Source organism: Pteropus medius, unplaced genomic scaffold, assembly GCF_902729225.1.
Source record: "Pteropus medius unplaced genomic scaffold, Ma_sr-lr_union100, whole genome shotgun sequence".
Classification (NCBI taxonomy): Eukaryota; Metazoa; Chordata; class Mammalia; order Chiroptera; family Pteropodidae; genus Pteropus; species Pteropus medius.
The window spans coordinates 875,168-891,294 of NW_024351543.1; the positions used below are offsets into that span (position 1 = coordinate 875,168).

At 40.4% G+C, this 16,127-nt stretch overlaps 1 protein-coding gene across 1 annotated transcript; it reads right to left on the reverse strand.

The window, feature by feature from the left end:
- Positions 1 to 3,311: 3,311 nt before the first annotated feature.
- Positions 3,312 to 4,136, reverse strand: ZNF80 (zinc finger protein 80). The gene has a single exon (XM_039842992.1). The coding sequence runs from the start codon at positions 4,134 to 4,136 to the stop codon at positions 3,312 to 3,314; it is 825 nt and encodes a 274-aa protein (XP_039698926.1).
- Positions 4,137 to 16,127: the final 11,991 nt, after the last annotated feature.

Below are 16,127 nucleotides of genomic sequence, written 5' to 3' on the forward strand. Positions count from 1 at the left end.
ATAGATGAGTTCTTAATAGCATCAATGGAAATTTAAGGAGAGGTAGACAAAGTTCTTCACTGAAAATAGTTAACAAGCCAAATGTAATACATAAAGAATTACATCTCCAAAGGGCCTAGATTTTATTAACCTTAAGAAAACACCTTTTCACCTGTAACTGAAATGAATTGTCTCACAAACTTGGAATTTAGATATGGACATTTCCCCTCCTGTTTTTCCAATTAGCCATTTGATGGCTCACATGTCCCACATGCCTTATTATCATGAAGTTCAGCATCTTCCAAGAGTTCCAATGTCCCTTAAATCGAATTGGACACTTTTTCCAAAACCTGCTTAGCCTACACTTATATGACCCAGGAAACTACTCAAAGACTCTCACAGAAAAGAGATCTTAAGGTGATATTTTCTCCTTTGCTATAGACTGTGTCTCTCCAAAATTCACATGTTGAACACTTATCCCCAGTGTAATGGCATTTGGAGGCGAGGTCTTTGGGAGGTGACTAGGTCATAGAATGGAGCCCTAATGAATGAGATTAATACCCTTATAAAAGAGACCCCAGAGAGCTCCCTTGTCCCTTCCACCATGTGAATACACAGTGAGAAGATGGTCACCTACAAACCAATCTGCTAGCGCCTTGATCTTGAACTTTCTAGCCTCCAGAACTGTGAGAAATAAATTTCTGTTTATAAGCCACCCAGTTTATAGTATGTTATAGTATTCTGAGCTAAGACATTCTCCTAAGCTAGTAAGGTCTTCTTCTCTTTCACAGTCCACTTTCAGGAACTGACCCCAAATGGGCGGAGTTTACTTATATCACAACACAGTTATCAACTTCTCTTGCAAAAAAAGAAAACTCACAAAATTGGGCAAACTACTACAAATGAAATACCCAAACAGGGTTTTACCTGTGGTTTACAGGTTTGCTTGTGTGAAAATCCCACTCCTTGTTTATTTCCAAATAGGGAAAATATTTCTGATGGTATATGATTCCCAATGAAATAATGTTAGCAAATATTCACATATGTTGTGGGGAGAACAGAGGCAAATGCTAAGGTATAATAAGTGGATATCCAACTTATTTTCTTTACTTGAAAACAGGTCTGATTGCTTGGCATGAATATTATATTGGGAAAAAGCAGCTAAGCTTCTCTTCATTCAGAAGCTAACATATATTATGAAGTCTGAAAGTAAATCCAGTATAACCAAACTGCATTCATTCAGCAGCAAACTTTAGAAATCAGCTGTGCCCAGCAAACGTGTGTATGTGTACACACAATACATCGACATTAACAGCAATCAAAGCCCTTTCCTTGTGATCAGCTCCAAGGAAATAAAAATCTGACACCTAAGACCTAAGCACTTGCAAAAAAGGCATTTATGTTACTAGGATTTTAAAGGAAATAAATGTTCATTGAGGAGTGTCTATACTGAACTCTCATTTTTTACACGTATCTATGCTACATATATGTTGACTCATTTTAAAACGACCTTATTTATTAAGTGTGGCTAAAATATCTCTATTCCTAGACTTCATTTTTTTAAAGACATAATAACGCCAGGACATTGAAAATCCTGTAAAATTCATGCTTTACGGGAAATAACAGGAGTCGCTTTTATTCCAAGGTAACAGTTTTTTTATTAAAATATTTGAAACATTTATTGCAAAAATAATACATGCTCTTTACTTTAAAAAGTGCAAATGATACTGAAGTATATAAAGTAAACATTGTAAGTTCCCTACACCCTGGTTCATCCCATTCCCTGTAGAGGGCCATTATTAAGTGTTCTATTCATTCTTCCAGATCTAGATTTCCTGCAATTTGCTCTTCTACCTAACACTATATCTGGGAGATATTTTAACATGCACATACAGAGATAACGGTTTCATAGTTTTTCATAAAACAGATGTTAACATAATTTATTTCCTTACTGACAGACATTTAGGTTGTTTTCAGTGTTTCATACAGAAGAACAAAATTGAAGTGATTATTTTTATACACATCTCTGCACATTTGTGAGAATATTTTTCTAAGCTAGATTTCTAGAAACTGAATTAACATGTCAAATATAAAACAGGTTTTACATTTTAATGCAGTGTTCATTTTTTAAAATTTAAAATTTTTTCTTGAAAGTTTTCCATTAGTTTAAATTAGCTGTATTTTAGTTTGTTTTAGCTCTAGTTTATCCTCTAAGCAACTACTGATATGGTGTGAAGAAGTCCCTGTACAGGGGACTAAAGAAGCTGAGAAGCCACAGAGGAAAGAATTAAGGATCACCTGGGAAAGCCACACAGCTACACAATCATCCCCATGTCCCTGAGAAAACAAAGCAAAACAAACAAGCATATCGAAGTCAATAAAACAATGACTGCTGGGTGTTCACAACCACATGAAGAAAGAGATTTAAAAAAATTAAAGTCTTGAAGTCTTAGATAATGCAGTAAAACGTGCCCATCCTCATGTGAATCCTTCTCTCCTTAAACCTAAAATAATTTTATGTGGCAGTATTGTAATAACCTAATTTCTTACAAATTTCAGTATTCTGTGACTTAATCCTGCAGATTTCTCACAAAGACTTATGCTCCTCAAGACTACAGACAATGTTTTGGAACAAAGAGTGCTTTCAATAAATCTTTATACAGTTGCCCTCACCTGTCCAACTCTGCAGTCACTAGACAGAATATATACATGTGAGATTATATATATATATATATATATATATATATATATATATATATATAATTTCAAGTATGACATATAAAAAGACAAGGCCCTTTTACCTTTCAGATGTCCCCAAATAGAGAAACATATTCAAATTTTCATAGCCTTGGCTTTCAGAGAAGTGTGAAAGAAGCTGTGCATGCATTTTTTTCCCCTTGTACAGCACCCTCTTATTCTTTTTACAATATTCCTGAGATGGCTTAGTGACATAACCTACGGAGAGAGTTGTGGCTGAAGTTTCTTCTAAGTGCACAATAACCCAGAGGTCTCTCTCCTGGATGAATTCTCAGATGCCAAATAAGACATTTCCCGTGGCCAAAAGATTTTTCTTGGTAGTATAATCAAAAGGTCTTTTCCCAGTATAAGTTCTCTGATGTTAACTGAGGTAGGCTCACGTGCAAAAGGGCTTCCCACCTATCTTTTACTCACAGTTTCTCTCCAGCATTAACTCTCCAATGCTGGTGGGGGATGAGCAGTAGCTGAAGGCTCTCCAAAGTTTACTGTTTTCAGAGTGCTTCTCTCCAGCACAATTTCTCAAATATCAAGGGGAGGAAAGCCACCACAAAAAGGCTTTCTCACATTATTTACTCTCAAAGGTTTTTTTCTCTAGTGTGGATCTTACTATGCCGGACAGCAGCAGAATAGTAGCCAAAAGTCTTTCCACATTCACTGCATTCATAGGGCTTCTCTCCAGTGTGACTCCGTGTGTGTCTAGTGAGGGAATAGCTGTAGAAAAAACCTTTCCCACATTCTTTACACTCGTAGGGCTTTCGTGCAGCATGGGTCATACTATGTCGGAAAAACACAGAGTGGTAGGTGAAGGTCTTTCCGCATTCACTGCACCTGTAGGGTTTCTCTCCAGTGTGAACCTTCATGTGCCGAGTTAAGGAAGAGTTGTAGTGAAAGGCTTTTCCACATTCTTCACACCCAAAGGGTTTTTCTCCAGTGTGGGTCATATGATGCAGGACAAAAACAGAGTGATAGTTAAAGCTTTTTCCACATTCACTGCACTCATAGGGCTTCTCACCAGTGTGAATCCGCTGGTGGCACGTGAGGTGTGATTTGCGGTTGAAGACCTTCCCACACTCCACGCACTTATAGGGCTTCTCCCCAGTGTGAATCCTTGTGTGCCGAACAAAGTCTATCTTTTCACGAAAGGCTTTTCCACACTCCTGGCATTCATAAGGCCTCACTCCAGTGTGAATCTGCTGATGTCGAACAAGGAGGCAATTCTTATTAAACACTTTCCCGCATTCTTTGCATCTGTGGAGGGTCTTCCTTGCATGAACCAAGGTGTCTCTATTTGGTCCCTGTGAGTCACGTTCAGGGAATGCATCTCCTGCAGAGTTTTGCTTCTGTAAAGCCCTTGTGGGCAGACTATCATCTGTACCACAGCCACTGTGTTCAACACTCATCTTCCTAAGGAGTGTCTCCTCGTAGGGGTCCGTAACTGGTCTCACATGCACTCTCTGCATTTCCAACAACCGGGAGGACATTCTGGCTCTCTGAGTCAGTCTTCTCTGGAGCAAAGCTCCATAAGACAAAGCTGGCTGGTCTCGGGTTTCACTTGTCAGTTGGACAGGTTCTTCAGCAAAGGCCTCCCTTCCTTGACTCTTACCTGTGCTTCGGCTGTTAGATCAACTCTGTTTTGGGAACCGCAAGCCTGAGTGAGAACAAGAGTCTGCAGGTGTCCAGAGTTACTTCCCAGAACAGGGTCCTCTGGGCCTGGTCTAGCTGCCTCCGCTTCTCCCAGGTGAAGGTCACCGACACGTCCGACACTGCTGCCTGGAACGCCGCCGCAATCCACCAAGACAAAGGTCCACGCGGCTCGACTTCCGCCTTCCGCCTGCGCAAATCGCGCCTGAGACTACAGATACCAGAAAGCACTGCGCTCAGCCACCACCCGCGGGACTACAAGTCCCAGAGGCCTCAATTTTACTTTTAAAAAAAATCAGGGAATTGAATTTTTAGTTACTCTGGAAGGAAATTCACACGTGTGTCCGTAAGTTTACTCCAGTTGTGTCAGGGAGAACCTCCAAAAATGCACGTGAACATGCACGCAAAGAATTTCGTCATGCAGAGTGTGGAGAGAGAATGAGTTCTACTTATCACTGTATTTTACCCGCTAACCCACATCAAACTATACCCAGGGGCTGGGTGTTAAAATCAGTCTAGTCCAAGTATGGAGTGTTGGAGAAGGCATGGAAATTCAGGATCTCTTTCACATTGCTGGTGTTTCTGTCATCAGTGAAACCATTTTGAAAAAGTTTGGCCTTGCCTCGTAAAAGTCTTTTCCAAAAAGAAGATTTTCCACATGGGTCCCAGGAGACATGTGCAAGAATGTTCACAATAGCAAACACCTGGAGAGAGTCCAGGAAAGAGGATGGACGAACTGCTTCTTCACAGAATGGAACATTATTCGGCAGCCCAGGGGTGCTCTAGTCCACTGCTGCAATGGAGCAATTGGAAGTATCACAATTTATATAGCAGAATCTTCAAAAAATGGAGGACCCAGCACTGACAAGTCCCTCTGGAACTGGTGAGGAGGGGAGGCCATCACGTGAAAGGGGATGGTGACAGTGGTTTGAGCAGGAGGACCCTGATCCACTGCCCTCCTCTGCCCAAGCCGGAGTTGATTATTAAAGTGAAGAGAGGATCTTAGAACTAGAGAAGGAGAGCAAATTTGAAGGTTCTGGGAAGCAGTGGAAAGAAGAGGATTGGTGGTCACTGACACCGAGTGGTGGGATCTCCGCCCATCTTTGCTCTTCTTGTCAGCTGTTTGGAATGCTCTTTTTTGAAAATCTGGCCAGCTCAAGAGGAGACATCTAAAGATGCTGATATTGTTGGTCTCCCAGTGAAATTGCCTGGCAGGTTGCTTTTTAGTGAAAGCGTAAACTTTGTTTTCTTTTTACGTCTTCTGTACTGGCCAGAACCTCCATCTACAGTGTTGAAGAGGAGGGTGACAGTTGATTCTCTTTTCGTTTTCCTGATGTAAAAAATTCTTCTATTATTTAATAATTGAGAATATGTTTAGTATGAATTTTTGTTGCTATCACCTGCTTGATCATGATGTGTGTGTGTGTGTGTGTGTGTGTGTATGTGTGTGTTAGAGAAATGAAAGACAGGGCAGACACACCACCTGGGAAAATCCGATAGTTTTCTCACTCAAAGGTTTCGCTGGCTGTCAGTATAGTCAGTATTCTCAACAAAGCAGGGAGCTCAGCTGTGTTTTCAGGACAGCAGGACTCTCTTTAGGATGGGAAGCAGTGGTGGATGGCCACGACTTAGGCAGCTGCGTAGGAGCCAGTCTGAATAGGTGCTGGATTGTCTTGTTTGGGACAGGTGCCCCCCTCAGTCTCAAGATGCTAAACATTTGAGACAAAGTTCTCTCCAGAAGTGGTTCTCTAAGTGTGGTCCTTGGTCTCAGTCATATCCACTTCTAAGAGTTCAAAAAAGGCTAATTACTATATACCAGGATCATAACCATGATAATGTGAGCACTTACATAATGAACTAGCTTTGCTTCTTGGAAAAGTCTAATTTTTTTCTTTAATGAATTTGTCTTTCAATATATGGTTTTAAGGATATATATATGTGTGTGTGTGTGTGTGTGTGTGTGTGTGTGTGTGTGTGTGTGTGTGTGTGTGTGTGTATGTATACATATAGAGTTTCCAAAATGATTAACACTTTCAGTCATTTGAGCTATCAGTAGCAATGCTTTTAAGTAACCTGAATAGCTCAGCAGGAAGTTGGTACAAATGAGGTCACATCAATAGCTATTCTACACTCAGAGTATGATCTGAGAGTTCTTGGGGGGTTTCTCACAAGGGCTCCTGTGTTTGCCTGGGCTACTGCAGATGACTTAAACATTGTGAGTATAAACTGTCACCTGCAATTTTCGGTCCTTGGACACACTCATGGGCAGAGGGTTCACCACCATTCCTCTGCCTCCCTTTAGCACTATAGTCCAAGCATGAACACAGGCCTTTTCTCCAATATAAGACCAGGTTGTAAGTCTAACAAGACTTTGCTGATGGCTGGAGATTGCATAGGAACTTCCACACAGAGAATAACTTACAACTGGATATGAGCTATGGCTGTTCTTAGAGCCCCCAGTTTCTATTATGTCCTCCTGGAGCCTCCATAGGACTCCCTTTTTTTTCAGAGCTTATTCTTCCCCCTTAAGGAAGAGGGCAGATATCCTCTACTACACAGAAATACCTCAAACATGCCTCAGTTCCCCAGAGTTTAGGCTCAAGTTAAGGTTCAGACAGGAAGAAGTTTCCTTCTCAATCGCATCTCAGGCCTGTCTACCCCATTTTCTGTTCTCATCTTTTACCCTTAAGGATGACTGATTGGTGTGGTATCTACTTTCTTTAGTGGAGACTCCACCCCCATTCAGGTGGTATTGGCCTTACCTTATGTCTCTAATAGTACATCCTTTTATGATATAATAGAGCGACATTTCTATAAGATATGCATACTTACTATTATGGGTTGAATTACACCCTCCCCAAAGACGTTGATGTCCTAACCTTCAGTATCTGTAAATATGACTGTATTTGGAAACAATGTTTTTGCAGATGATCAAGTTAAAATGAGGTTATTAAGGTGGGTCCTAGTCTAATAAGACTGTGCAAGAAAAAGTTTCAGAAAAAAGGAAAAGCTTCTTTCTTTAAAAAGAATGATTATGCTGGGAAAGAATGATATTTTCAACAAATGGTGCTGGGATAACTGAATCCACATGCAAAAGGAAGAACTCTGATCCTTACCTCAGAGTAGACATAAAAATTAACTCAAAATGGATCATAGACCCAAATGTAAGAACTAAATATAAAACTCTTAGAAGAAAACATAGGAGTAAATTCCTGTGATATTGGGTTAGGTAATGGTTTCTTAGACATGGCACTAAAGGCATGAGCAACAAAAGAAAAAATAGATAAATTGGGCTTCATTAAAATTAAAAACTTTCGTGCTTCAAAAGACACCACCGATAAAGTGAAATGGCAGCCTTCAGAATAGGAGTAAAGATTTGCAAATTATACATTTGAAAAGGGATTTGTATCCAGAATACATAAATAAATCTTGCAACTCAATAATCAAAAGACAAGAAGCCCAATTAAAATAGACAAAGGATTTGAATATATATATTTCTCCATAAAGAATATACAGATGGCCAATGGCACATGAAAAGATGCCCAATGTTACTAGCCATTAGGGAAGTGAAAATCAAAACCACAATGAGATACCACTTCACACCTACTGGGATGAGTAAAATTAAAAAGACAATAACAAGTACTGCTGAGAATGTGAAGAAATCTCACAAACCGCTGGTGGGAATGTAAAATGATGAAGCCATTTTGGAAAGCAGTCTGATGATTCCTCAAAAATTTAAACATGGAGCTACTGTAAAGCCCAGAAATTTTACTCCTAGATAGATGCCCAAAAGAAATGTAAAATTATTTCCGCACAAAGACCTGTACATGAGTATTTATAACAGCATGATTCATAATATCAAAAAAAGTAGAAACAATCTAAATGTCTAACAACTGATAAATGGATAAGCAAAATGTGATATATCCATACAGAGGAATGTTATTCAGCCACAAGGAGTGATATACTGATATCTGCTATGACATGGATGAACCTTAAAAACATGCTATGTGAAAGAAGCTAGACACAAAAGAACGCATATTGTATAATTCCATCTATATTAGTTGCCTAGAACAGGTAAATGTATAGAGACAGAAAGTAGGTTGGGGCATAGGAAGGGATGGTGATTGATTGCTAATGGATATGGGGTTTCTTTCGGGAGTGAGTAGTAGGTTCTAAAATTAGATTGTAGTGATAGCCAACTCTGAATATACCAAAAACCATTGAATTGTACACTTCAAATGAGTGAATTTCTATATGAAACTATATCTCAAGAATTCTTTTTAAATAACTATATTCAAATGTTCTAAAAATATTGCATCTCAGGCATATAGACAATAATAGAATGACCACCCATATATTTACCATACAGCTTAATAAAGAAAATTCTACTGATGTATAGAAACCTCTTGTGTATGCCTTCTTGATTCAATTAACCTTATACCACTTCTAGAAGTATCTAGGTTGTTTACTAGAGGTGAACTTGATATTTATCATTTCTCGAATGCTTTATACATTTGCTACATTTGTATTTATATATGCATATACATGAAAATATATGTTTATTCATAAACATTATATAATATTGATATTCATATATTACCCCTTTTATTTTTAACTCTTCTAAAGGCTAGTTTGTTCAGTTTTAAATAACACTTTGTATGGGATATGCACAGTGTAATCCAGGCTGTGTTTCCACAAGCCCTGTGGGGATCTTTTTCCAGAAACCCTGAGAGAAGTGTAGATTATTTTACCTACAAGCCACAGGATCACACAGGAAATTTAGCTTCTTGGAACCACAGCTACTCATTCACCTCTACTTCTCTGTGGTCTCCACTTCTTTTAGGAGGGGTTTCAATATGGTTAACTTTCTGCTGGTGAGATCTGTGTTTTGCCTGTTCTGGAAAAGTGAGTTTTATTCTCTAGATCTGTTCTGTTGCCAGTAAGCAGAAATAGAATACTTTCATCATTATGTCTTAGAATTTGGTTCCTAAGTCCACCTACAGTAGGGAAGGATTCCAGTTCTGTCGCTGAGAAGACCTGGAGTGGGTCGTTTCCACCTGGGAGGTCCCTTAACATGGTAGGGTGCCTTTGGACTTCTTTTCCACTCAGTGCTAGGTCCTTCATGGGTTCATCTGTGCTGAAGCACCTAGAGACTTCTCTAAATTTACCCTCTCCAAACGCTCAGGTCAGAGATCTCCCCTCACCATGGGGGATCCGTCTACCATAAATGTGGTAAAGCATGGAGGAGAAGAAGAGTAACTTCAGTGTGAGCACATCTTGGGCCCTGTTATAGAGCCGCACCCTTCTCTCTCCTTTTCACTGGTGATGGTTGAGAGGAGGGGAGTAGAGGAGTCAGGCACAGGACTGAGAAGAAGAGAAGTAGGTGGCACCCAGCCCTGCTCAGATACTCCTCTCCTGCTGCTGCCAACCTCCACGCCCAATCGCCACTTCTGCCTTCAGTCACAACCCACAGATATCTTGGAGGCAGCAGAAGTTCCACTCTTCCCACTGCACCAAGCCTGTGAAGCTGGTCCTTTAAATGCTTTGTAAGGAAACAGAGGAAAAAAACCCAAAAAAGTGGATAGGCCCTGGGCTCTTAGCAACAGGGTCCAATGACATCCAGGCAGGAAAATGAAAATCAAAATAGTGACTTTTAAAGAGACTGACATGGGTGACATATTTCAATGCTGGCACATTTTCATCTTCTTCTCATAAAAAAAAAAAAAAAAAAAAGCAAAGTCCAAAAGAAAGCAATGGTCTTGAAATGGTTTTAGAGGTGAGTTCAAACAGTTTTAGGCGCTGGTGGTCTTTTGATTGCCCCCTACTCCACCTTCCCACCCCCTGCCGTAACCCATCCCAGGCTTCTAGGGGAGAGGAGCCCAATAGGAGCTTAAAACTGTGTTTAAAGCAAAAGGAAACAAAGAAACCACTAAATCTCCCCAGGCACTTTGGTCATCAGTCAGATTCTAGAAATTTATTAACTCGGTTTCTTTTTCCTGTGGAACTACCTTCTTGAAAGTACTCAGCTTTTCCAGACTCACAAGTACTCAGCTTTTCCAGACTCACAAGTGTGTGCCTGTTTTCACCTCTCTGCCTGCTCCTTGCTCCTGCCTGGAACATTCTGGTCCTTTTCTAAATGTCCCAGGCCCAACTAAAATGTCATTTCCTCTAAAAATGCAGGCTCTTCTTGACTGTCTATGTTAGGAATAAACTCTCCTTTGTATTTTCCTAGTCTTTCAACCTTTATCTCATATCATCACATTTCACCTACTGCCTCATGTGGCTAATGGTGTATGTAGCCTGACTCTCTCCCTAGAGCACAAGCTGCTGTTGAATTCATCTTCATATCTTCGAGAGTGAGAAACACTATGCCTTGCATGTGGTTCATGAGCGAATACGTCTTATCTAATTTGATTTCTCTTATACCCTTTTGACCTACTAAGAGAAATGTGGACCAAAGATGAGAATGACTTGCCCATGTAGAATTCTTTCACCACAGTTTACTGTTTCAAACAATATAAAGCCTACAAACAAACAAAAAAACCCAAAACACCAAACCCAGTATAGTGTATCCATTGGTTATTTGTTTTGGCAGCTGTTTCTTTCTTGTGGGACAGCTCTGTTTCAGCCTCATGAGGGAGCCGTTCACTTCCAATGCCGAAGCAAATCGGTACCTCTGACAGTTATAGGACCAGCTGCTCCTCCTCCTTTCTGCATGTGGGAGTTTCCTTTGGGCCCTGGAGCTGCTGTGATCAGCTCCACACCTGTCTCTCAGGTGCCCAGTGGACTCTGAAGTCCCTCCACATAGTGGTTGCTGCAGGGAGGATGAGTTTCTGTTTTTCTCAGAAAATATTCTTTCTGACTGGAGGTTTCCCATGTGCTTTTTGTCTGTTCTACTTGCCTACCATTTACTGACAGATTGCTCGACTCCTTAGTTATTCATAAATAAATAAATAAATAAATAAATAAATAAATAAATAAATGTATATTTCTTGGCGTGTTTCCTGTTACAAGACCAACAGCAAATCCTTCAGAGGTTGTTAGATGTCAAAGTCTCGCTCTGTAATATCCCACTGAAAATATGCACAAATTGGAAACAGAAATCTTCACTGTTTCTTGGTCTAGGAGTATTTGGTAATTCAAAATGGGGAGGCCTACATTTGAGATAGGACTGTCTTATTGAATTATTGTGGGAAATTCACTTTGCCCTTCAGCTTCTTCACCTGGAAAATCAGGGATTAGATCAGATTATCCAGATCTATGAATTTTTCCCATACCACTTTTAGGCTATCTTGGTCTGCAGTGAGACTATAGGATATAGATCATATAAGTCCAAGTGTGAAAAATTAATAAATCTCAGGATAAGAATGGAATAATACAGAATGCTGTCAGAATTAGAATTCATAAATTCATAGAAGCATAATTACATTTATAACTCCAATTTGGGATTTAAAAGGCAAATATCAGATGGACCACTGTGTTCCATTTTAATTCAGTTCATCTCAGAATTCCCAACTTCGAAACTCTCAATGTCCTTTGCCAAAAAGTCAGGTCCAGTCTTGGCAGTCTTTAAGTGCCTGGATATGGATGATCATGCCATCTCTAACAACTCATTAACTAAAGGCTCCCATTTCCATTCTTGACACCCAAACATTTCCAGCAATAGGACATGGGCTAAGGTGAGGAAGGAGGAATCCTAAATATAGTCTATACTAAAGTTTAAGTGGGGGATCTCCCTAACCATGTCTTCCCATTCCGGGCTGTCCTAGTCCTTGCCCATAGCTTCTTCTTGCTTTCTTGTCCAATTAAATGTTGCTCCAAACTGTTGCCCAAAGCTGCCAACTTGAAGACTTTTTTAATAGTGTCTGAACAGGTGTGGCTGTTACTATATGAGAACTTCAGCTGTCTCTGTGAAGATGTATTGGCCTTCTGTCATTGAGGAGGAGTTAACGAAGCTCATCTGGGGGTGCCCCAGGGTTTTTTTGACCTTCGGTAGAGGAAGGACTGATTGCTGCTCTCTGCTTAGCCTTATTAAGACAGCCCACTCTCTCTCCCCAGACACTTCATAAGACAGTGTTCAGTCTTATAGGATTTTCTTGTGTCCCACAGTTTGAAACTCTTCTCTAGGAGTTAAATAGAGAATAACTTTTTATCATTCTGTTATTCAGAGTACATCCCAGAAACCCAGAGCAAGGCTTCTCTGGAGAAGCGCCTCTCTCCCTCTTCCATATTCTCCATAATAAAAGAGCATACATCCATCAAAATACCCAGCTGGCCTCGTCGCTAAGTATTTCTCAAGAAGACCCTTTGATTTATTCATTAAAGCTTAATTGATGGACTTTGGTTCTGGCCAAGACAGAATAGTTGCATTTCTCTGTAGTCCTCACTCTTCCAACTAAAAAAATCCTACACACAATATAACAAACACAGGAAGACTCTGAAAGGTAGAAGGAAAAAGACGTACTTCCTCAAACCTGAGGACTTGGGGAACGACACAATGGTGAGTTCCCTGGGTTTTCCTTTTGCCTCAAGTGTATCCCAAACTGAAGGGTCCTGGAAAAGCTTTCAATCTAGAATGCCTAACATGCAAAGTCACCCCCTGCCTAAAAAAGTTCCCACCCCAAATTCTTTTCCCTCTAGTCAAAAGACCAGGAAAAGAGTAACCTAAATAGAACAGAAAATCTTTTTGATAATACCTGGCTTACTCCAGCCAAATACCAAAGGAAAAACAATGATCAATTTGTGGTGACAGATGTAGAAAGTATAAGAGTGAATGAAAAGAGATAAGACTAAAGGTATTGGCAGGGCTTATATTTGGAGGATCTTGCATGCCAGATGAAACACTATTGTTAAAAATCGTTGGACTCTATTTTGTAGACTTAGGGGAACTACAGACAAGACTTAAGGGAATAACAACAGGTTCAAATTTAAGTTTTAGGTGGACCATTCCAAGAGCTCATGAGAGGCAGCCATAGTATTCCAAGTGAGAGGCGATGAAAGCTTCTATTTGGGCAGGGACATTGGAGTTGTAGAAGTAGGGAAAGTTCCCCATAGTTTAAGGGCTTGGTATATAGATGTTGGAAGTGGTGGCGAAGAAAAAGTAGGTATTAAGAATAACTTCAAGGTTCCTAACTTGAATTACAGCGTAGATAGGGTGCCACCAACTGAGATAGAAAGCACAAAAGAATGAGCAGGTTTGGCGGTGAAAATGTTGAGTTCAACTTTGAACATGGTGAGTTCTGTGTCTTTGGTCAGCCAGGTAGAGTTTTCCCCACATCATCAGTTGTACAGGCCTGAAGGGAGTTGTCAGGGTAGAGGCAGTAGATTAGTACCCAGTTAGCATGTCACTTGACAATCTGGGACTCCTAGTCCTATGCAAATGAGGGGTGCATGGTCAGGACTCACCCATAATGACTCACCTATACAAATGAGTCTGGGGTGCATGGTCATAACTAGAGCGGAGTTATTGGGTTCAACCAGGGCCTTTCCGTCATTTTCTTTCCATGGTACTACACATCAAAGAAAGAGCCCGGGATCTTTTTTTTTTAAGACCTGTGTAGCCAGACATTTAATTTGTTTAAATTAAACTCTCAGAGAGCTCCTGTTTTAACTTGAGCCCTTTGATCAGAGATAAGGATTTTTTTTTAAGACCATCTAAATGAGAGTAACCCTGACACCTCCCCTCTCCCCAATACTTCTCTGATATCTGCCAGGAGAGGGAAAGAATGAGTCACTGCTGTAACACCAGACCTCTTAAAATGAGAGCTGGGAAGGACACTATTTTTAGTTTTAGTTGAGTTCAGGGAAGAAAAGGACTTTTAACTATGAAAGAAAAATGATAACACTCAACATGTGCTCACTTCCTAAGCACTGCTATCACTGTTGAGGATGGCCAGAAACACTTGACATTGTGTCTCTGAAGACTCAGACAATCATGAATCAGCTTGGATCGCCTGGTAGCCAGCAGCATCCAAATCTACAGATCTGCAGATGTCAAATTAACAGCCCTCTCCCTAAACCTTATACAAGCTCTTTTGTGTGCAGGAGCAAGGAAAGTGTGATTCCTACTCACAAACCCAGATAGTAAAAGACATTCACTGGGAGAGGACATGACCTCTGTCCCATAGTCCCACAGAGGTGATGGTGAAACTTAATTAATCATTCATTGGTACTATGCCTTAATCTAGAAAAGAAATAAGGTGATTTGTTATGAATTTAAGAGATGACTCATGATGAGAAAGAATAAGATAAAGAGGTTTTAAAATTAAGTTGGTTATTAATGATTTATTAATCCCCAGTGGTTTGCTAAGCTCTGCAGTGGTGCATTAAGGAATATGAAGATGCACAAGACACTGTCCCTACATTCAAAAGGTCTACAATGTGGTGAGGAAGTATGTGCATAGGCGGAGACAAAATCTAGAAGTTGCTGTTAAAATCGTTCCATGCCCTTTGAAGTTACAAAGGAGATCTTCAGAGACATGGGGTACTTAGAATACTTAATTTATGTAGTGATTCCATTTATTTTAAGTCATTTAGAAAATTTGATTCTTAAAATAGCCCTTTGAGGTTAATGAGCAGGTGGTATAACTCACAATTTAGAGATGAAGAAACTTAATTTAGACAACTCTTAGTGCATGAGCTTACAAGACTTAGAAGTGGCAGGGTCTGTGTAAGAATTCAGAGCTCCTTGGCTTGCCCCATGGAAGGAGCTTGCTGGTAACACTCAAGGAAATACCACTGGGCCAGAAGAGACCATGCCCCCAAGAGATGGAAAAGGGGAGCAAAGCAAGGAGTAGGAACAAAAAGATGAATTTTCTCTTCTTGCTTGATTTTTTCAGGTCTCCTCTGTAGAAATGAATGGGTGCTAATTAATTTAATTATTCAAATCGCACTCCCTAGTGCCCTAACTATTGGTGTCGGCTTCCTGCTCCTGAAACATCATCTCCTAGTTATTTCTTGGAATTCCCGCGGCGTTCACATGGCTTCTTTATGCCAGTGAAAATAGCATCACACACGATACTGTGGAACCCCTTCTCCATGGAACAGGGGAAGAAAACCCCCTTTCTTAGTGATACAATCAGTTACCAGGAGGTCTTAAAGTAGGGAGAGGAATAGATCTTCCAGTTTTTATTTAAAGCCCTGTCTCTTGCCAAGACCCAGGATCCAGATTGTCTCTAGGGGCTGAGTGATAGGATGAATCCAGTTGACATGTGCCATTCAGGATCTGACAGGAGTAGAGATTCTGAGAAGCAAGGCTCTATTTCTTAGTCAGACTGTCAGTGCCGTGTGCTGTCTTCTGTTAGGGACACTTCCTTCCTGGGCTTTTCAGTCTCTCCAGCAAATAGATTTCTGGCAGGCCTGCCCCATGTAGTGCAGACATGCCCAAATTCTAATTTTTACAATAAAAAGAAAGGGCCAAGATGACAGAAGAGCAAGTGGCATGCAAGATACAAAATGGTAGCTCTCTGGTGCAGGAGTGAGAGATCTGAGCCCAATAAAACAACTTAGAAAGGAAAACAAAGGAGATCATGATGAAAAGGTGGGAGTGGGATGGAGACTGTGGGAAGTCAGGACTTCCTATGATCGGATACAGTAGCCAAGTTAGTGAAGAAGGATCTATAGATCCTAGTGTTTGAACCGCTAGGAAAGAACCTGAAAGATTAATGAGGTCAGATGGCGGATCAGGGCCTGAAAGGGACCATTTGGTTCTTATAAACCTGAGCCACCTCCCCCAGTCTTCAAGAATCAGA